Source organism: Ceratotherium simum, chromosome 1, assembly GCF_057802395.1.
Source record: "Ceratotherium simum simum isolate JZ-2026a chromosome 1, ASM5780239v1, whole genome shotgun sequence".
Classification (NCBI taxonomy): Eukaryota; Metazoa; Chordata; class Mammalia; order Perissodactyla; family Rhinocerotidae; genus Ceratotherium; species Ceratotherium simum.
Genome location: NC_141900.1, coordinates 73,297,287 through 73,315,393, shown reverse-complemented (window position 1 = coordinate 73,315,393; position 18,107 = coordinate 73,297,287). Strand labels below are relative to the sequence as shown.

Below are 18,107 nucleotides of genomic sequence, written 5' to 3'. Positions count from 1 at the left end.
CATAGCAAGATCAAAAGAGTGATTAAACAATGTAAACTACATTGGTAAAAAAGCACTCATGTGGGATAGTAATTGAGCTGGGCCTTGTATAACCAGTAGGATTTGATAAGCAGAAAAGAAAAGAGAGAAGGCTACAGAGTGATAATAACACAGGAAAAGGAATAGAAAAAAGTTTAAAATATTCTATGTTTGGGAACAGAGAGTAAATACATTAGTCAGGACCTAATGTTTTTGTTGTGAAATAATAGCAGATAAGGTTAGGAAAGAAAAAGAGCCCAATTTTTGGAGGGCACATGATTGCAAGGCTTAGGTTTGTAGAGCTTTATTCAGCAGACATTGGGTGGCCATTAAAGACTGTGTACAAGTTATGAGATATAGGAATAGAAGCAATTATTTATCCAATGACAGTATCAATAAAAAAATAATATGTGCTAATTAACAATGGTGAAATTGATCATTTCAGGTACTTTGTAGGACTTTTCTAGAACCACAATTTCTCAACAGAATTCTAATCTCTGTACTCATTTCTATAGCTTTAAGTAGTCAATTTACAACAAGTGCTATGAATATATTTTACAGGATCAAAGCTGTGTGTTAACGGTTTTAGCGTTTTCATCTGGCCAATTCAAGCACCCAGTCGGAGCTTTATTTATTTAAATGTTTGATATTTCAATATCAGTCTTAAAGTCTTGTCCCCTTTTCTTTGTATTTTAAGACCAGGATGGCATAATAGATCCGCTAATCACTTATTTTCAATTGTTAAGACATAATATTTGTCTGATGGACAGTAAACAGACAAGCTGAAAAGCCAGGCAAACCCTCTTTGTTCCTCTATAGAGCAACTGATCTTGCGTGGATGTGTGGTCTAAATAAAGGGAAAATGATTGTAAAGTATTAAGACCTTGTAACCACTAAGCTGATCTCTTTAAACATTAGGAACCAAATTAGGAATGCCCTGTATACCTTTAAAAAAAGTCTTTTTTCTAGCTGAAGTCCTATGTAAGCAAAAAATCAACAGTATGGGATTTTATGATTCACTTTAAAACGTTTCTGGGGGAATCGCTGAAGATCTTTGAATTTTTCTTTTCTAAAACCTCAACTTATAAATACAACTATCTCATAGATCTGATTGAGACCTTAAAAGTGTCCTCAACAAACCACAAGGAGTCAAGTAATACATAGGGTAATTTCAAAAGTAATCATGAAATCTAGTTTTCAAAACTTTTTCATAGGTAAATGTGATTAGTAACATTTGGAAAAACTGAGTGATTTCCTTATTTGACAGATATACAGAATTAAAATTAAAATACACAGGCTGCCAAAATTAATACATATGAACCATGGCTCAATAATAAAGAAATATCAGATCATCAATAGCTCTCTCTTGAATTCAATGAATAATGGAGAGATATTTAGGGAAATCACTTAGATTCCTTAATTTTCTCAACTATAAAATAAAGGAGTTGAATTAGGTGAACCATAAGGCTCCTTTTAGCCAAAATATTCTATCAGTCAATATTCCATGTATACAGCATGGAAATGCATGTTGGGTAGAGATCCCCTCCTCTTTATCTTGGCAATGCAGTAATAGGGCACAACCCTTCTAATAAAGCAGAGTGTAATACAGGTAATACATAAAGAGACAAGGGCAGATAGGCAAAAAAAGTATATTTTCCAGCCTTAATATAAGAGAATACAAGAGATACGCAACTTAGAGGCAACAAGGATTTAGGCAGAAATAGGGATAAAACAACAGTACACGTGTTATTCATATTATTTTATTTATTTTAATTTTGTGTTAATTACTTGTGTATCAGAAAAACATCCATTAGGCATGCATGTACAATGCTTTAGAAATATTAAATTCCTAAACTTTTAAGCTTGTTTATCAAATTTTGATGACATCATTTTTTCAACACTCTCTTCCTCTAAAATTACACAACCACATGTGAATTTATCAATTATGCTTAATTTAATGAGAATTTATCTCTGAGATATTTACTTGATGCCTCCCCTTCACTGTCATATCTCTCAAGATATTTTTACTTACGATTACTTAAGTAAGAACTCTTAAGTTCTCTTACTCTTATTCTATATTGTCTGTTTTAGGACAGACTAAATAAAATTTTACATATAAAATTCTAAATTAAAATTCAGATATTATATTGTTATTCTTAAAATATTAAATATACAACTTATGTAATCTGGAGTGTGTTATAACTAGTACTCTGGATTTACAAAATATCATACCATCTCTCTTAAGAGAGAACATGAGGAAGGTCTACTGGAAAGGTAATCATGACTTCAGGGAAAAGAGTTCAGGAACATGGTTGCAAGAGCCTGAGCACTTCCTGCTGTACCTTAATGTTATAATTTTTTTTTTTCCCCCCAAAGCCCCAGTAGATAGTTGTATGTCATAGTTGCACATCCTTCTAGCTGCTGTATGTGGGACGCGGCCTCAGCATGGCCGGAGAAGCGGTGCGTCGGTGCGTGCCCGGGATCCGAACCCGGGCTGCCGGCAGCGAAGCACGCGCGCGCCCAACCGCTAAGCCACGGGGCCAGCCCTACCTTAATGTTAAATACGACAAAAGTTTGATCTTGAAATCTTTAACTTGGCACAAAACTTTATTTTTATTTTGATCTTATCAGCGGTGTGAATCTCTTTGCAGCAAGTTTATTATCCTTATGATAAGGACTATGATTAATTGGAAGTAAACAAGTGCAATTTCATCGAAGTTGTATGGTGCATTATATGATTATAGCATGACAGAGCTCTGATAATAGTAAGCTTTTGGAACTCCAGTGGATAAGATTTAAAGTACAATCTGCAGTTTCAGGTTTAAGCTTTAATGTCAATGGGAATCATGTGCTGTTTAAACTGATATCCTACGTATTAAAATTATATGAACAATTCAGTTACTTAGAAATGTTTTTGAAGGAAATATATTGCTGCATGAAGGGTGCCAGTAATAAAAATTTGATCCTACAATTTGTTAATCCTGTGCATAACAAATAACTCATTTGCCTAATGAAAATCACAAATGTAAAAAATTTAACTTCAAAACAAAGAGAAACAAAACTGAATTGCAGATAGAACTCAATAAAAACGCATGCACATTCTTTTACACAATTGCTCATTTAGATATGTATGTGTATGTATGTTTGTGTGTGCGTGCACGTACTCACAAGCCACAAAGATTTATACACTAGGATGACATATTCTGTGCCTTTCACTAATGCTAAGATGATGTGGAAATATACAAGGAACAGAAATACAAATAATAAATATGGAATACACATTTTATAAGTGATATTTAGAAATATGCAAGAACTATAGAGTGGTTCTGTTAGAAGTTAATGCAGATTATTTGTCATATTTGTAGAGACTGTCACTAATAGCTCATTACAAATAACTTTAAAATGTGAAAGGAAAAATACAGTCTGTCCAAATGGGCACCATAAATTCACATTATTGCCACATACATATTCTAGTGTGTGTATCAATTTATTTGATGAAAAATATATTAACAACAACAAAACCAGATAACTACATAAATAATCTTTTCATCAGCTCCTGATTTCTGCCATACTAATGCTTTGGTGAATCATCAAGGGGAGTAAATTATTCATTATAAATTTCAAAGAGGAGTCTCCATTGAAAAAGCTTTGCTACTGGTCCTTCTTGGAACCAACATCAAGAGAATTCATGGCAGCCTCAAATATTGCAATAAATAGAAGGTGAGAGGCAATCACTCAAGAGAGGTGCCTAGAATGAACTGAGCTCAGGGAGCTACATCCCAGCTGAGCGAGGTGTGTAAAGATAATTATTAATATCTTAAATTACACTAGGAAAGAAAAAGATTAATCAAGAAGTTGCATATGAATGAATGCCAGCCAAGGCTTTAAAAACAGAAAACTTTATTCTATTTTCCATGAAGAATCTGGTTGGTAGGTTTTTAATAGTAGCCCTAAACACAGTCACTATATTATAGCTTTATGGCATTAACAAAATCAGCTGTAACATAAGTATTTGAAACATTTAATTATCTTAAGGTTTATTTCATACCAAAGGACCTACTCTACTACCAATACTATCATAAAGCAAATAAAAACTACTCAAAATGAAAAGGATGAATTAAGAAATCTAATTTGTATTGCTTCATAATAAATTCAAATTTATACTAACACAAGTTTACACTAATAGCAAAGAGTTAAATTTTGTAATATGGGTCTTATAGGAAGGAATCTCCAAAAAAATGACCACAACTTTATCCCTGGTTGATTATCTTCAGCATGTTAGTAAAATTATCAATACTACTAATAAGTAGTAATTCATCTTTACCTCTTGGTTAGTCTCTGCCAATATGTTTATAATAGAGAAGGAAGACATTGGAGGTAACCTGGCACTGCCACATGTATTTTCTAACTTCATATTTTCATGTGCTCTAGTTGCATACAGTCAGTGGAGGGGACAACCACTTTTCCTAACTTTCTTCAACCACAATTTTCCTTGGCTGCCAGAAGGACATCATTTAGGTCTGGTGAGGTAGGGTTCTTTCTCTTCCACTTAGCTATCTCCCACCTAACAAATCAGAAACCATTTAGATAAGACTGATTTTTGTGAGTGAATAAGTCGGTGTTCAACTTAAATTGATGAATGTAAAGAATTTCTTCTCAGTAAAGAACATTTCCATCATCTTAGTCATGACCCAAGGTACAATGCCCAATGCCTCTTATTTAATGTTAATACCAAATACATATTTAAATTTATGTCAAACAGAATTGCCTCTTTAGTCCAAGCAAGAGTATACTGATGCTACTACAGATACTGACTCAAACATCTATTGCACACTTCGTATGTGTTAGTCATCGTGCTAAGTACTTTTCAAGGTTATCAAATTTAATCCCATCACCACCCTATGGGATTAGATAGTATAGACAGGTAGATACTATTATTGTCCTAATCTTACAGATTGAGAGCATGAGGCTAAAAAGGTCTAGTAATTTGCCCAATATTCAACCTAGAAAGTTGATTCTAGAGTCCATGGGATAGATTATTTGACATTATTACTTGGGTAGAATTTATGTAAAGCCTAAAAAGAGAGATGAATTTGGAATAGAAAAGAAGAGATTCTTAAAAATCATCACTATCCCTTTTCTTATTTACTCCAGTCCACAATTGCCATCAAAACGAAACACTCAGGAGGCAATCATAACAGAGTAAAGATCTGTAGAAGGAAAGATCCAATGTAGTCAATGTAATTTAATTTGAATGGATATAAACCAGCTGGACCAAGACCAGCCAAGTCTCATTTTTAGTTTACAGGTCCAACAAATTTTGTTGCTCAAAATATTCACTTGACCCAATGCCAAAGATTTTGAAAATAAGACCCAAAAGACAAAGACTCTAAACATTCAACATAATTGCCTTAGCACTTAGAGCTAACAGGCAGAGACCTATGTAAAATAGTATTCACTTAGGTGTAAAAACCTGTAAGCAAGACTAACAATAAGAGTATCTGCAGGTAGGTGTTAATGAGGCCATTCGGGCAGATGAGGTGTCAACAAGGTCTAGCTATTGGGAGTGAACTGGGGTTACTACAGCCTGGCAGGGAAGCCGAAGATTGTGAAGTTTAGGATCTTGACAGAGCTAGCCATTTGCAAAGCTGTTTGGTATATCACAGAAAAAAAGAAAGGCGTTTATCCTATTACTAAAGTTTGCAAGAAAAGTCAAATAAGTGAAGATTTTTCCAGATTAGAGTTAAATGTACACTATTTGAAAAAACTGAATGTGAAAAGCAAGTATTGAAAAGTAATCTCACAATGAAGCACTCATACTCTCATACTCTTGTCCTCTAAAGCCAGAACTTAATGCTTTGTCCAAGAACATTCAAAGTTATAATAAGGATATTATATTGTTACTCTGAGAATATCAAACTCACAACTTATGGAGCCCAAACATTTCTTTTAAATACAACAGGTAGACAGAATTTAAGATTACAATTTTCAATTTTCAGGTAGAGATGATATAAGTGAGTACAATTACTACTATCCAATATTGCAATGAATGAGTAGAGGCACAATAAATAGTCTATTAGTGGTACATAAAAGTACCACTACTGTTCCACAATGTGATAATAAGGAGGCACAATACGCAGATGACAGCTAACGTCTGACGGCTACTTGCATACCAAAAGACCAGAAAATACTCCTCTGAAACATATTTTTATTGCATCTTTTATTAGGAACTTCATACAGTAAATACCTGAAAGAGGATGGTATGATGGAGAGCTTTAGACATGTTTACTATCAAATATGTAACGTTACTTATTTCTTTAAGGTACTTTGAGTTTTAACCCACATTTGGTAATTGTGACTCTCTTCCCCTGAAATTTACAGCACTTTACTTCAGGCTTGTTAATAAACTTATAGAATTTTTATTTTTTAAGTGAAGGGAAAGGGAGTGAAAATTAATTTAATCTGCCTCTTTGGAACACATGCCTAAAAATTTTGTCTTTTTATCTATGAAAGTTGATCAACCATGGAAGTAGTATGTATGATATTAAATTAATCCGTTAATAGGGCATTATGTAGGATCTCTCAAAAATTTGAGAACTATTACAATGATTCACAATTTATTATAAATGCCAGTTACATAGATTATAAAGGAACATGGCTGGCTTTAGGTACCCCTACCCGTCCTTTCTATATCTTTCTTCCTTTTAGCCCACCAGTAATCTCATGGTGCTCCAGACTTAGTTGAGTACCACCCGGTATACTGGTACTCACAAAATTTAATAAATACTAAGAGACAGCCATGCCCATCACATAGAAATTGTCAACTAGGAATAATAAATAGTATTTTTTAGTTTGCATCTTGATTTTAAATCACATTATGTAGCCTTTTTTTAGCTTGCAGAAAATTTATATCTAATGTAACCAATAAAGGAAAATAAGCACCTACTTAATAATTTCTAATGTTTCCCTTGTGTTGTGAAGCCAAGAAGCATCATTTACAAAGTCACTCAGTGACTAATTTGAAGTATTCAGTTTGTTGCACTGCAAGGATGGCAAACATCTGGTCCACGCACTGCCATGCTCTCTTTCCCCACCAGCCATAGCAGACCTCACTAATTCATCCTGGTGAATTCATCACTCCTTCTGTCTTAGATGACTAACTGCAGTCTCAGACAAATGGAACAACCTCAGACTCCTATTCAACACAAAACTCAAGGCAGTCATGAACAATTTGGGATACCTTTGGAAAGACCAATACATTGGTGATCACAAACTTGGGCCATAAATTCAGCTTTGCCATTATTGAGGAATTACACGGTCTCTGGTGAGTCATTTAATTTCTCTGTGGCTCATTTTCATTCTTAAGATACGTCAGTGAAAATATAAAGATCTGATGCTGTTGATTTATTTTTATATCAGTAGAACAGGAATAATTTTTTTTTAATGGAAGAAGTAGTTTTAGATAAAGAACAGACACTATTAGTAGTTAAGCCAGCTCACTCTTCAGTCTAATGAAAGTAATTTTTCCATTGGGATTATTTTAGGAAAAAATATTACCAATTAGGAATACTGCCTGTTCCATTTTTAATGCACTATTTTTTAAAAGTATATTTTTGGACCAATCTTCTTTATTAAGTTAACATATACAGTCATTTTTGAAGTTTAACTTAAATTTACGTTCCTTCAAAACATACAGAGAACATTTAGAAATTAAGATTATTTTAGTCTTTCACATAAATTTACATCATTTCTGCAAATCTCACCACTACTATTTTTGCTATTTTTTCAAATGTTATAATTGCAAAGAAAGCGTAGGAGGGGCAAACACTTTAGGATTAAAATGAATGAAATCCCAAACTAGATAATTTCAGATCATTATGAAACCTGCTTTTATGCACAACATTTATTACCAATCCTCTGCATTTACTATTTCCACAAAATAGTACGTTATTGCTGTTTCCACTTCTATTTTTGTTTCGCATCTAACATTTTAAAAAAGGTTTCATGTTTATATACCTTCCACAAAGAACACCATTCTATATCAACTTGACACTATTTGTTATTGAGAAAAATTTTTCTTTTTTTAACCAAGGTATGAAACTAGATATTTCCTCTATATTCAGGAAAACATTGATTATTTGTTTATAAGAATCTTAGTTGTGTTGTGTTCTATCAATTATAAATTATGAAATATTATGTAGAGGATAGTAAAAAAAATAAATTTTGGGTGAGTAAATTTAGGAATACTCTAGTCCATGGAAACTAAGCAAGTATATCAATTCTTAAGGAAACAAGCAAAAATTCTATATATGAAAATATATGACATACATATTTAGAGATTCCTTAAGAATACAGGTAGTATCCATGCTAAATAGAAACATGAAGTTGCTCTGTTTAAAAATTCTTGAAGGGCCACTTCAGGATTGCTATTCATTTCCAAGGCTAACTGGTATGTGAATCGGGTCACAAAAGCAATTTTCACTGAATACTATATTTTAAAGAGACACATTACATTCTGGTGACAGAATATGTAAAAAAAAAAAGGCCTTGGCATATTTATATGGTAACTTGCAGAACACAGAACATCCCCTAAAATATGGATTGTATCTATCCATGATCTCTATTCATTTATTTTTTGCATATTAAGACTATCTCATCAAATTATTCCTAAAAGTTCAAGAAAAGTATAGTGGTGGTACAGCCATATGTCTTTACATATTTAAGGTAAACTTTAACGCCATCAACTCAAGTAGAAACTGTGAACTGTACATCTGATGAAACATAATTGAAGTGAAATTATAAGAAGTAACAGAAAACCAACTAATTACATCTGTATCTTAACATTAGTCATCTCTTGATTATCTGCATCAATGGAAGGAAGTAGCTAATAGAAAATCACAGATAATCTACCTAGTGGGATTGGGTCTATGGCCTTTGCTCAGTAGCTGAATTTCTAATTGCCCAGTGTGACTTACTGCAAATGTGTTGTGAGGATGCCCATCACCAGAAGAGTGGCCACAGATACATAATTTTGTTTCTGGAAGCAATTCCTAGATTAAACAAAGAGAATCACGAGTTGGCTTTTTTTTTTTTCAACCTTAAGGCTTATGCTAATAATGTACATTATCACTTAAAAAATATTTTTTGGACTATTAACTTGGTCAAGATAGACAAGACTATTCCATCTTTGTCTCATCTATTTTAAAAATAGGAATAATTTGGCAGATGTGAAGTTGAACATTTGAACATAATAAATTAACCACTAACCAAAAAATTTATTGATTATCTACCATGATCTTGACTTAGACATCTCCTTTCCCATTTCTAAGCTAAAATTAAGGCTAATGTTAATAAATAATCTTATAGATTTAAATGGTACTGTGATTTTACAGTATGGGATGGTATTTGTCCTTAAAACTTAAATTATCTCTTTTTGAAAAAGCTAACTGTTGATGTGTAGTCAATTATAACCAATACAAATGAACATAAATCTTGTCTTGTCAAGAAATGTGAGAACAATCACAAGAATCTCTTTAAATAAACTGCCTTGGCCATGCATTATTATAACACAAGTATTGTCATTAAATATATAGTTAAGACTATGGAGCCAAACTCCATAATCTCTGTTAAAACCTGTTGAATTGTGCCATTTGTATTGAAAACTACTGTATACACTCAAACATATAGTTTGCATTTTTATCTGTAAAAGAAAAGTGATTATTTATTGATAAATGACACGGAATGTCATTTTTTACCTAAGTAGTATTAGACATTTCAAAGATTTGTGTCTGAAGGGCAAAAGGATTACACTGCATTTGAATAGACCATGTGACAACACATCCTTAGACCTCATGTATGATATGAAAGGATGATCCCCATTCACAAGATACACAAGGGAAATTATAAGTATATCAGAAAAGAAGAAAAGCAGGGAGGGACGTGGTAGGGGTGTCAGGGAGTATTTGTAGTGGTTTGATGCATGTAAATATTACATCTTATAAATAATTCTTTTCAAATACATCTCTGAAGTTCAGGGGCTCTGTTTAAGAAATGGATTGTATATGCTTTACGTGACTATATGCCATTTTATTCAAGATAAGAGCAATATTAATTCAAACAGGAAAAATGGCTTCCAAAATATTCTTTTCCTTCAGTTTCCTATGAAGAAGTATGTCACCTGATGCTTGCAGATGAAGACTAGGGAAAAAATGTTCAAGTTATATTTTACTGTCAGGATCCAACAAACACATTTTCATCTAAATTATTTTGTCAACAGCCTTGTAGTATCCTTGCTAACCCTATTTGGCACCAGTGTATAATTAGATACACAGGGGTGTGACTCCAATTGAAGGTGTTGGCATTGTAGCACTCTGTGAAAATATTAACTATGAGGTTAACTCCAATTTTCTCTTCTTTAATTAAATGCACATGGTACTAATGAGGTAACCTACTGTTCCTTGATAGCACTAATTAGCTAAGAGGAGAGTACACTCTCACACTGCAATTTAAACCTAAAAATAAGGTTGAAATATGCTAATTGCAGGCAATTTAAAACAGTACAAGTTGAAGAACTAGTCATAATAAGAGAAACTGACTGCTTTACAGCTAGGCAGCTGTAACTTTGGTTAAAATCAAAACAAGCCACATGCTTTTTGGACTGCTATTTAACAAGGTCATAAGCAACCTAAAAAAATGAAATACTACTCCATACCATAGCAATGAACCAGACTAACAAAAAAGTCCTCAGATCAACACTCATCTACACAAAACCAAAAATAAGTGAGCGTCATAAGAACTCCAAAGGTGCCATGACACCATTTATATTTAGCCCTGAAAATTAAACTCCATAAATAAGCAACATTTCCTTAAACTCTTTCAAGAGCACCCAAATTAAATAAAATAGTGCAATTTGTATCTCCAACACAAACAAAACACGGTGGGGTGCTGAAGATCTGCCATCCCATTCAAGGGTCAGAAGGGAGGATACAGAGAGGAGTAAGTCTCAGCACTTGAGGAATACACAAACAGGAAATTTCCAGACAATGTACAAGTACAGTGATAAAAATATACAAAAGATGCCATGGAACAAAACGGTGTAGTACCGCTTAAGGGCTACAGGTGTCAAAATATCAGAAGCATTTCATTATAAGGAGATTTTCGCTACATTTCTTCTACAGATTAGAACTTTGGGATGGAAGCAGCCTGAAGCTTCACCGTGAGTGAGAATGTTCTCCATTCTTAGCTCAAATGACTCAGAAACATAATTTCAGTAAATCTAAGTATAATCCAAACATATCTTCTTTGTTTCTCAAACATTTCCCAAATATGATTTTAACTGAGAAACATTGAGATAAGTTTGACAAAGCAAGATTCTGAAGGACTTTCTGAATCACCAAAAAAGATACTATGTTTTGATTGATGCAAAGTATATTTTCATTATTTTTTGATTCTGTAAAATCCATGACATCATATTTCTATTAACCAGAAACTCTGATTAACCAAAACACTCATTGTCTGACAATGCCAAATCATTCCTGTTACCACAGATAGAAATAAAGCACATTAAAATGATACTGTCAATTATCTATCCATAGGAACAACAGAGAGAGGCACTGCCCCACACTGAGGACTCACAGTGACATTTTTCTGTCCCTGTAACTTTGCATATAAAATTCTAAAATATATATAGTTTAAAAAATTGACATAATTGAGCAAGCAATAAACATAAACAGTTAAAAAGCAAAATTTGTGAAAAGAGAAAGGCAACTTAAGTTTACTAAAGAACAATAACTTAGAAAAAAAAGCAAACCATTTGAAAGGCAAAGGCTTTTAAGTAACTCCCAACTAATAACTGCTGGAGTTAAAAGTACGTGAGAATAAACTTTGCACTACCATTAGCCCGTCATCCTGTCTTGCCAAAAGGCTTGCTTGAAGAAACGTGCTTTGAAAAACCCACCCAGCTTCTCCTGTCTGTCCTAGAGTTTCTACAACAGAAAGGCAGAATGTCGGCAGGAGATGCTAATAAACCTCTGAGCAACCGTGCTTTAAGAGATCCATGTAGTTGCAGGTCTTTAAAGGAGGAGCAAGGCGAATGAAATCAGACAGTCATTTAGAAATGGGTCTCCTGGAGGCAACCTGACATATTCCGGCAAATCACAGGGAAACACAATGTGAATGGATGTTTTAAGTGTTTACATCTGTTTCAAATAAGCACCAGAGAACCTTTTAACAGTGAAAAGGCCAAGACGATGTACTGGAATGGCCTTTCCACATTAACTTCAGAAGAAATCTATTCTTCAGTTAAATATGGATCATTTTAATTTTCTGTTAAAACAATAAAGACTAAGTCCTTTAGTGTTGAAAACAGGAATACTAGCTCTGGAGACAGCCTGCCGGGGTTAAGATCCTAACTAAACACATACTAGCAGTGTGACCTTGAGCAAGTTACTTAGCCTTTCTTGGCCTCTCTCTCTAGAAAGGGGGTGATAAGTAACACTGTCATAGGGTTATTAAACACATTAATTTGTAAAGTACTTAGAATAGTGCTGGTACCCATACACTTAATTTTATTATCTACGTACTTAATATTTATTAGCTATTATTATTGTTTCATAACAACATTCACTTTTTTTCAAATAAAAAATTATTAAAGTCCTACGTATAAAACAGTATTACACACTGTAATGCATCCAAAAATTCTCAAGACATTGTATCTGTATTCAGATAGCTTTCAGTCTATCCTTAGATTTCATGATATAAATCAAAGCCTCTTCCACATGAATAAAAAATATTTTTTCTCTTTAGGAACCTGGTGCAGCAAAGCCAGAAGTTAATATGAGTGTTTGCATTCAGTGACAAGGTGAAGTGACTTGTAAGAAAGAATATAATTTTTGCAAAGTTGACGAAGCTATATTTTTCATAGAAAAATAGGTAAGTATTATATAGTGATCCTTCCTAACAAATGAAAATGTTTTAAACTGTAATTTATTTCTTGAGGTTGGCTGAAATTATGTTCAAATTTTTCTGTAACGTGTTTAAACCTTTAGTGTCTTATAATATTTGGGGTAAAATGATTTCTGAATGGAATAATGGCCTACATTTTAAAGGTGTAAAATTTTTTAAAAAGTGTTTATCTAGTCAAGAAGTATGGACACTCTTGACATGATAGAAAACAAGAACAAAATTAAATGTCTGATTGGCCTCTCTTCCACTCCAACTGTTTTGTTTGTTGGTTTGGTTGGTTGGCTGTTTTTAAGCCATCCATCACATCTGATGGAAATTGTCCTAGGGACAGGGTGGCCAGGGTTGTACCAGGATGATGTGTGTTGGTTTTACAAATACCAACTACTTCATCCTTCCCTAGACTATCTCTGAAAAACAGATTAAAAGCTGCCTAGCTCTGACAAAAGAGATGAAGAAAAGAGAACTGATGCCTGGAAAACATTTTGACTATTTCGTAAGACCAGTAGATAGGAGTAGTCGGTGTATTGTTTGGAGTCAGTCAAAGAGCAGCAGGGACCATACACCCCAGGCAACCAAATCCATACGGAGCACATGCCTGAAGACTTTTCATTCTTCATTCTGAAGAAGCAGTTAGCCCTGCCTTACTTGATTCTGTGGCACAGGCTGTAAAACCCATACGATACTGAGGAGAACATTAGAGAATCACTTATCAGAGAAGGGAAAGGAAGCCCAGGGAGTTGAAATTATTTACAAAAGGTCATGCTTTTATTTATTTTTTAAGGCCACTGTACATCATATATCCTACTGTACAGGTTCTCAAACTTCAGCATGTAAAAGAATCTCTGGATAAGCTATTATAATCGCAAAGTTCAAGGCTCCATTCTTAGAGATTCAGATTCAAAAGACCTGAGATGAGGCCCAGGAATATGCATTTTAACAAGCATCCTAGTGATGTGATTTAGAACTTCTATGATCACATTTTGAGAAATGTTGTCTTCTCTGTTCAGGATATTTGCATGACAGGTAATTTTCCATTCTTTTACTCTATTACTCATTCAGTCCACACTTTTTCAGTACCTACTATGTGCTATAAACTAGCACATAGCACATTAGCCATGTGGATATAAAAATAAATGAAAACTGTCCCTGCCTCCAGAGGAGAGTGGCTAAAAGACAGCCTTATAAATTAGGATCCAACAAAGTAAGTGCCATTAGCAGGAGCTCCTAGCTTTTTTTGTATCTTGAGCTCCTTTGACAATCTGGTAAAATCTAGAATAGCCGACACAGAAAAAAAAATTTTATTGCATAAAATAAAATATAAGGGATTAGAAAGGAAGTCAGTTATACTGAAATTCAGTTTTCAAAATATTTAAAAAGCCACATTTGTGAAGAATTAATAAATGTGCTTCTTTACTAATGCATTAAATAAGATATAGTGGCAGGTTTAATAACCACTATAATTTTGAAGTAGTAATAAGAATAAATAACATTTCTAGATATTTTTGCCAACTGTGATGTGATATGAAAATCTCTGTAATTTTTACTGGTGACAATGTCACAGATACTGTGAATACTACTGTGGTTTGTTACCTACATTCACAATAGAAGAAAATATTAATTAGAAGTGAAAATGAGACTCCTCTTTTTCCTCCATTCATGTTCATAGACTTCCTGAATTCTACCCAAGGATCCTAGGTTAAGAGACCCTACATTAGAGAGAAATATATTGTTGAAGAGGTAAAAAGTACAGTTTGTATTGAAAGAAGGTATTTTCTGGCTGACTCTCAAAGAATAAGGTGGAATTTATTACTTGAAAAAAAAAGAAGCAGGAAAGAAGAAAGGCAGAATCCAAAGGATTTAGGACAGTGCCTAAGAAATGTGATCATCTGGGTATGGCAGGAGTGTGGTATGGATGGGCAGAAGTGATGAGAGATAAGGCTGGAAAGGTAGGGACAATGAAAAGTTCTGCACATCAGACAAAGGGAATTTCTTTTATGTCCTGAAGTAAAGCAGAGTAACAGATGCTCTTTTAAGGAGACAAGAGAAAAGCATGAAGGTGTGGGTTTAGCCTGGAATTGGGAAAGACGGGTGGCTGGCAGCCTAAGATGCCCAAAGGTTCACCAAACAGTGAACTCAGGCATGAGCTATCAGTAGCAGTGAGAATGAGAAAAGGATACTCAATTTGAGGAGAGGCTAATGTCAGAGGATCTGGAGACTACCTGAGTGCCTGAGTGAGAGAGTGAAGGATGAGGGACACCGGGAGTAGACTGTGATGTCACTAGCAAGATAAGAGAATGCAAGGAAGATTTTTTAAGGAATGGGAGAGAATTTGCTTCGCTTGGAAATACTAAATTAAAGGTGACTACTGGACATGCAGGTCGATGTTTCTAGCAGAACTTTGAGTACACAAGCCTTAAATCCAGGAGACAAGGCTAGATACACAGAGATCTGAGATCACCACCTTTATGTAGTGGTAACCCCACAGGGATGGATAAGTTCTGCCACTGAGATCATCTAAAGGAGCAGTTCTCAACTGTGCCATGTGTTCGCATCAGGTGGGGAGCTTTGAATAAATACTCATGTTGGCCTGCACCTCCCTGAACTTCTGATTTAACTAGAGTAGGGTGGTGCTCAGACTTTTTTTTAAAACTAAGTACCCTAGATAATAATAATGTGCAACTAGAGTTTAGCACCACTGATATAACAGTCGAACAGAAAACGTTATGGACAGAGATGAAGAAAGCCATCAAAAGACAGAGAAGAGGAATGGTCAGTGAAGCGGTGGCAAAAGCCTCAAATGCTTTGACAGGGTCCAGTAGGATGAGGCTTGAATACGACTCTCTAGGTTGTCACTGATATTCAATAGAATAATTTCATAAGGGCAGTAGGGGCAGAAACCAAACTAATATGTTGAAGAAGGAATGCAAGTTGAAGTGTAAACAATTTTTTCTAAAAGTTTAATGATGAAGGAAAGGGGAGGGCTAGGAAGATTGCCTGATATAAGACAAAGGTCGATATAAGATTTCGTTTTGTTGGTGGTTTTGTTTTTAAAGACAGGAAGATTCACAGAAAAATGGGAGACTAAAGATTCAGGAAAGTGAATGTGCAGCCCACAGTTCAAGGTGGTAGAAAAGGTGAGCAGGGGCAGGTATCATGTACAGGAAGAGAAATTAGCCTTAAAGAGAAAATCTTACTGTGATACAAAAGGGCGGAATTAGAGGTGCCAATATAAGTTGTTTTTTTGTTTTTTGTGAGGAAGATTAGCCCTGAGCTAACATCTGATGCCAATCCTCCTCTTTTTGCTGAGGAAGACTGGCCCTGGGCTAATATCCGTGCCCATCTTCCTCTCTATGGGATGCCGCCACAGCATGGCTTGACAAGCGGTGCGGCGGTGCGCGCCCTAGATCGCGAACCTGCGAACCCCAGGCCGCCGCAGCAGATCACAGGCACTTAACCGCTGCGCCACCCGGCCGGCCCCTATAAGTTTGTTTTAAAAGTACAGATGAGAGAGGCAGAGGGAGTTCTTGCCTAGTGGCCTCTAAAGTTTCTCCCTGAAGTGGGCAGTGAAGTCACTGAGAATAAAGGGGCTACATGTGAGGTAGGAGCTTTAAGGGACAGTGAGGGCGGGAAACTGATGTAGGGAGAGGGAGAGTGAGGTTTTAGAGACCAATGAAACAATTGCTAAACAGTGATGAAGGCTAAGCTAAAGTCGGAGACTTAATGCTGCCTGATATTGTGATTTTCTATAGGAATATTCAGTAGCTTGCTTGGGAGTAGGAGTAAGGAAAGCCACAGTTTGGAGAACGGAAGAGCAAGTGCTGTCCCAAGGGCAGAGAGGACAATACAAAATAGGGAGGGTGTCTCTAATGTCATCTATAATCATGGGATACAGCTGGGTCAAGGAGAAGTGAAGGTCGTGGTGGTGTGGGGGGAGAATAACAACGGAGAATAGTGCTTATGATCAGAACAGGGATTCCCTAGGTCCACCAATTCAAATAGATTTTTAAAAATTGGTCCAAGGACAAGAAGAGTATTGTCTAAGGTACTGATGAATAAAAGTTTATAATTTTATGCTTGTTTTCCTCACAGGTCAGTGTAAAATTTTAAAAATGGTATATTTTCTTTTCCTTGGTAAACCTGTGCCAAATTGATACCATTCGTCAGTAACAAACTCAACATGAAAATCCAAACTTACAAAATTAAGTTAGGGATTACTATTTCCTTAATAGAAGAATTACCCAAATGAAAAATGTAGTTATGACAATATTTATTTAAATAGAAAGCAAACATTTAAAATAGATTTGATTTTTATATAATCTTTAGGAATACATGCGTTGCATAGATTGAGGTATAAGTGTATAAATTAGTGAAAGTTCATGTACAAATGCGTTACTTGGTGCTATTTCTCTATAGTTCTCTATTGTCTTGTGTTTCCTTGGTGTTGAAAGAGTAGAATTCTTTGAGGAAAAAACTACTGTCAAGACCATGCTACAATCTTGTGGCAAACCAACTCAAAGTTACTATAGAGGAAATCTGTTGATTTTGCCTTCCCAGCATCTATTCCTCTTTTTGGTAATAGCACCAAGTTTTCTTTTGGGGACCACCCCCATTCTGTACCCTAGCTCCAATCATCATATGCAAATTGGTGGGACTGGCTCAAGGGTGGGTGGGTGAACCAAACTAGGCCAGTCAGACTCCCTCTCCCAGGAACTGATTCTTGAGTATGTGACATCTGCATAATAAACAGTCACAGTCAGAATTCACCCAAGCCAATGCTGGAACCCAAGGATCCTGTCCATTAGAGCCTGTTCTGCTTCTGGTCCTTTCTGAGACCACATTGTTGTTTAGCTTTTGATTGTATTCTGAGCAACTCCACATCCTTTGAATAGATTCTACTTTTTTGTTTAAGTGTTACGTCTATTTATGTGACTTGAAACCGAAGATACAAACTAACAAGGCTACTTTAAAATGTCAATCGATGGTATCACTGCCAAAATTAAGGTTAAGCTTTGATAGCTTTAAAAATAAGTTTTGGAGCAAATTTTAGGTTACAATCCATTTTTAGGAAATAGACCAAAGATAAAGCTGAAAGTCATGATCATGGCCTCATTTTTTATTGTTTGCAA

At 35.0% G+C, this 18,107-nt stretch overlaps 1 protein-coding gene across 3 annotated transcripts in view; it reads right to left on the bottom strand.

The window, feature by feature from the left end:
* The window catches only part of FOXP2 (forkhead box P2), a 240,335-nt gene that overhangs the window by 104,616 nt on the left and 117,612 nt on the right, over window positions 1–18,107 (bottom strand). For 2 of the 3 annotated variants that reach the window (XM_087429798.1, XM_087429807.1), the window contains exon 3: window positions 8,994–9,068. The exons of the other annotated variant lie outside the window; for it this stretch is intronic. In XM_087429798.1, coding sequence (XP_087285924.1) covers window positions 8,994–9,068 — 75 coding nt within the window. The remainder of the gene's footprint in view (window positions 1–8,993; window positions 9,069–18,107) is intronic. 3 annotated transcript variants of the gene reach the window in all.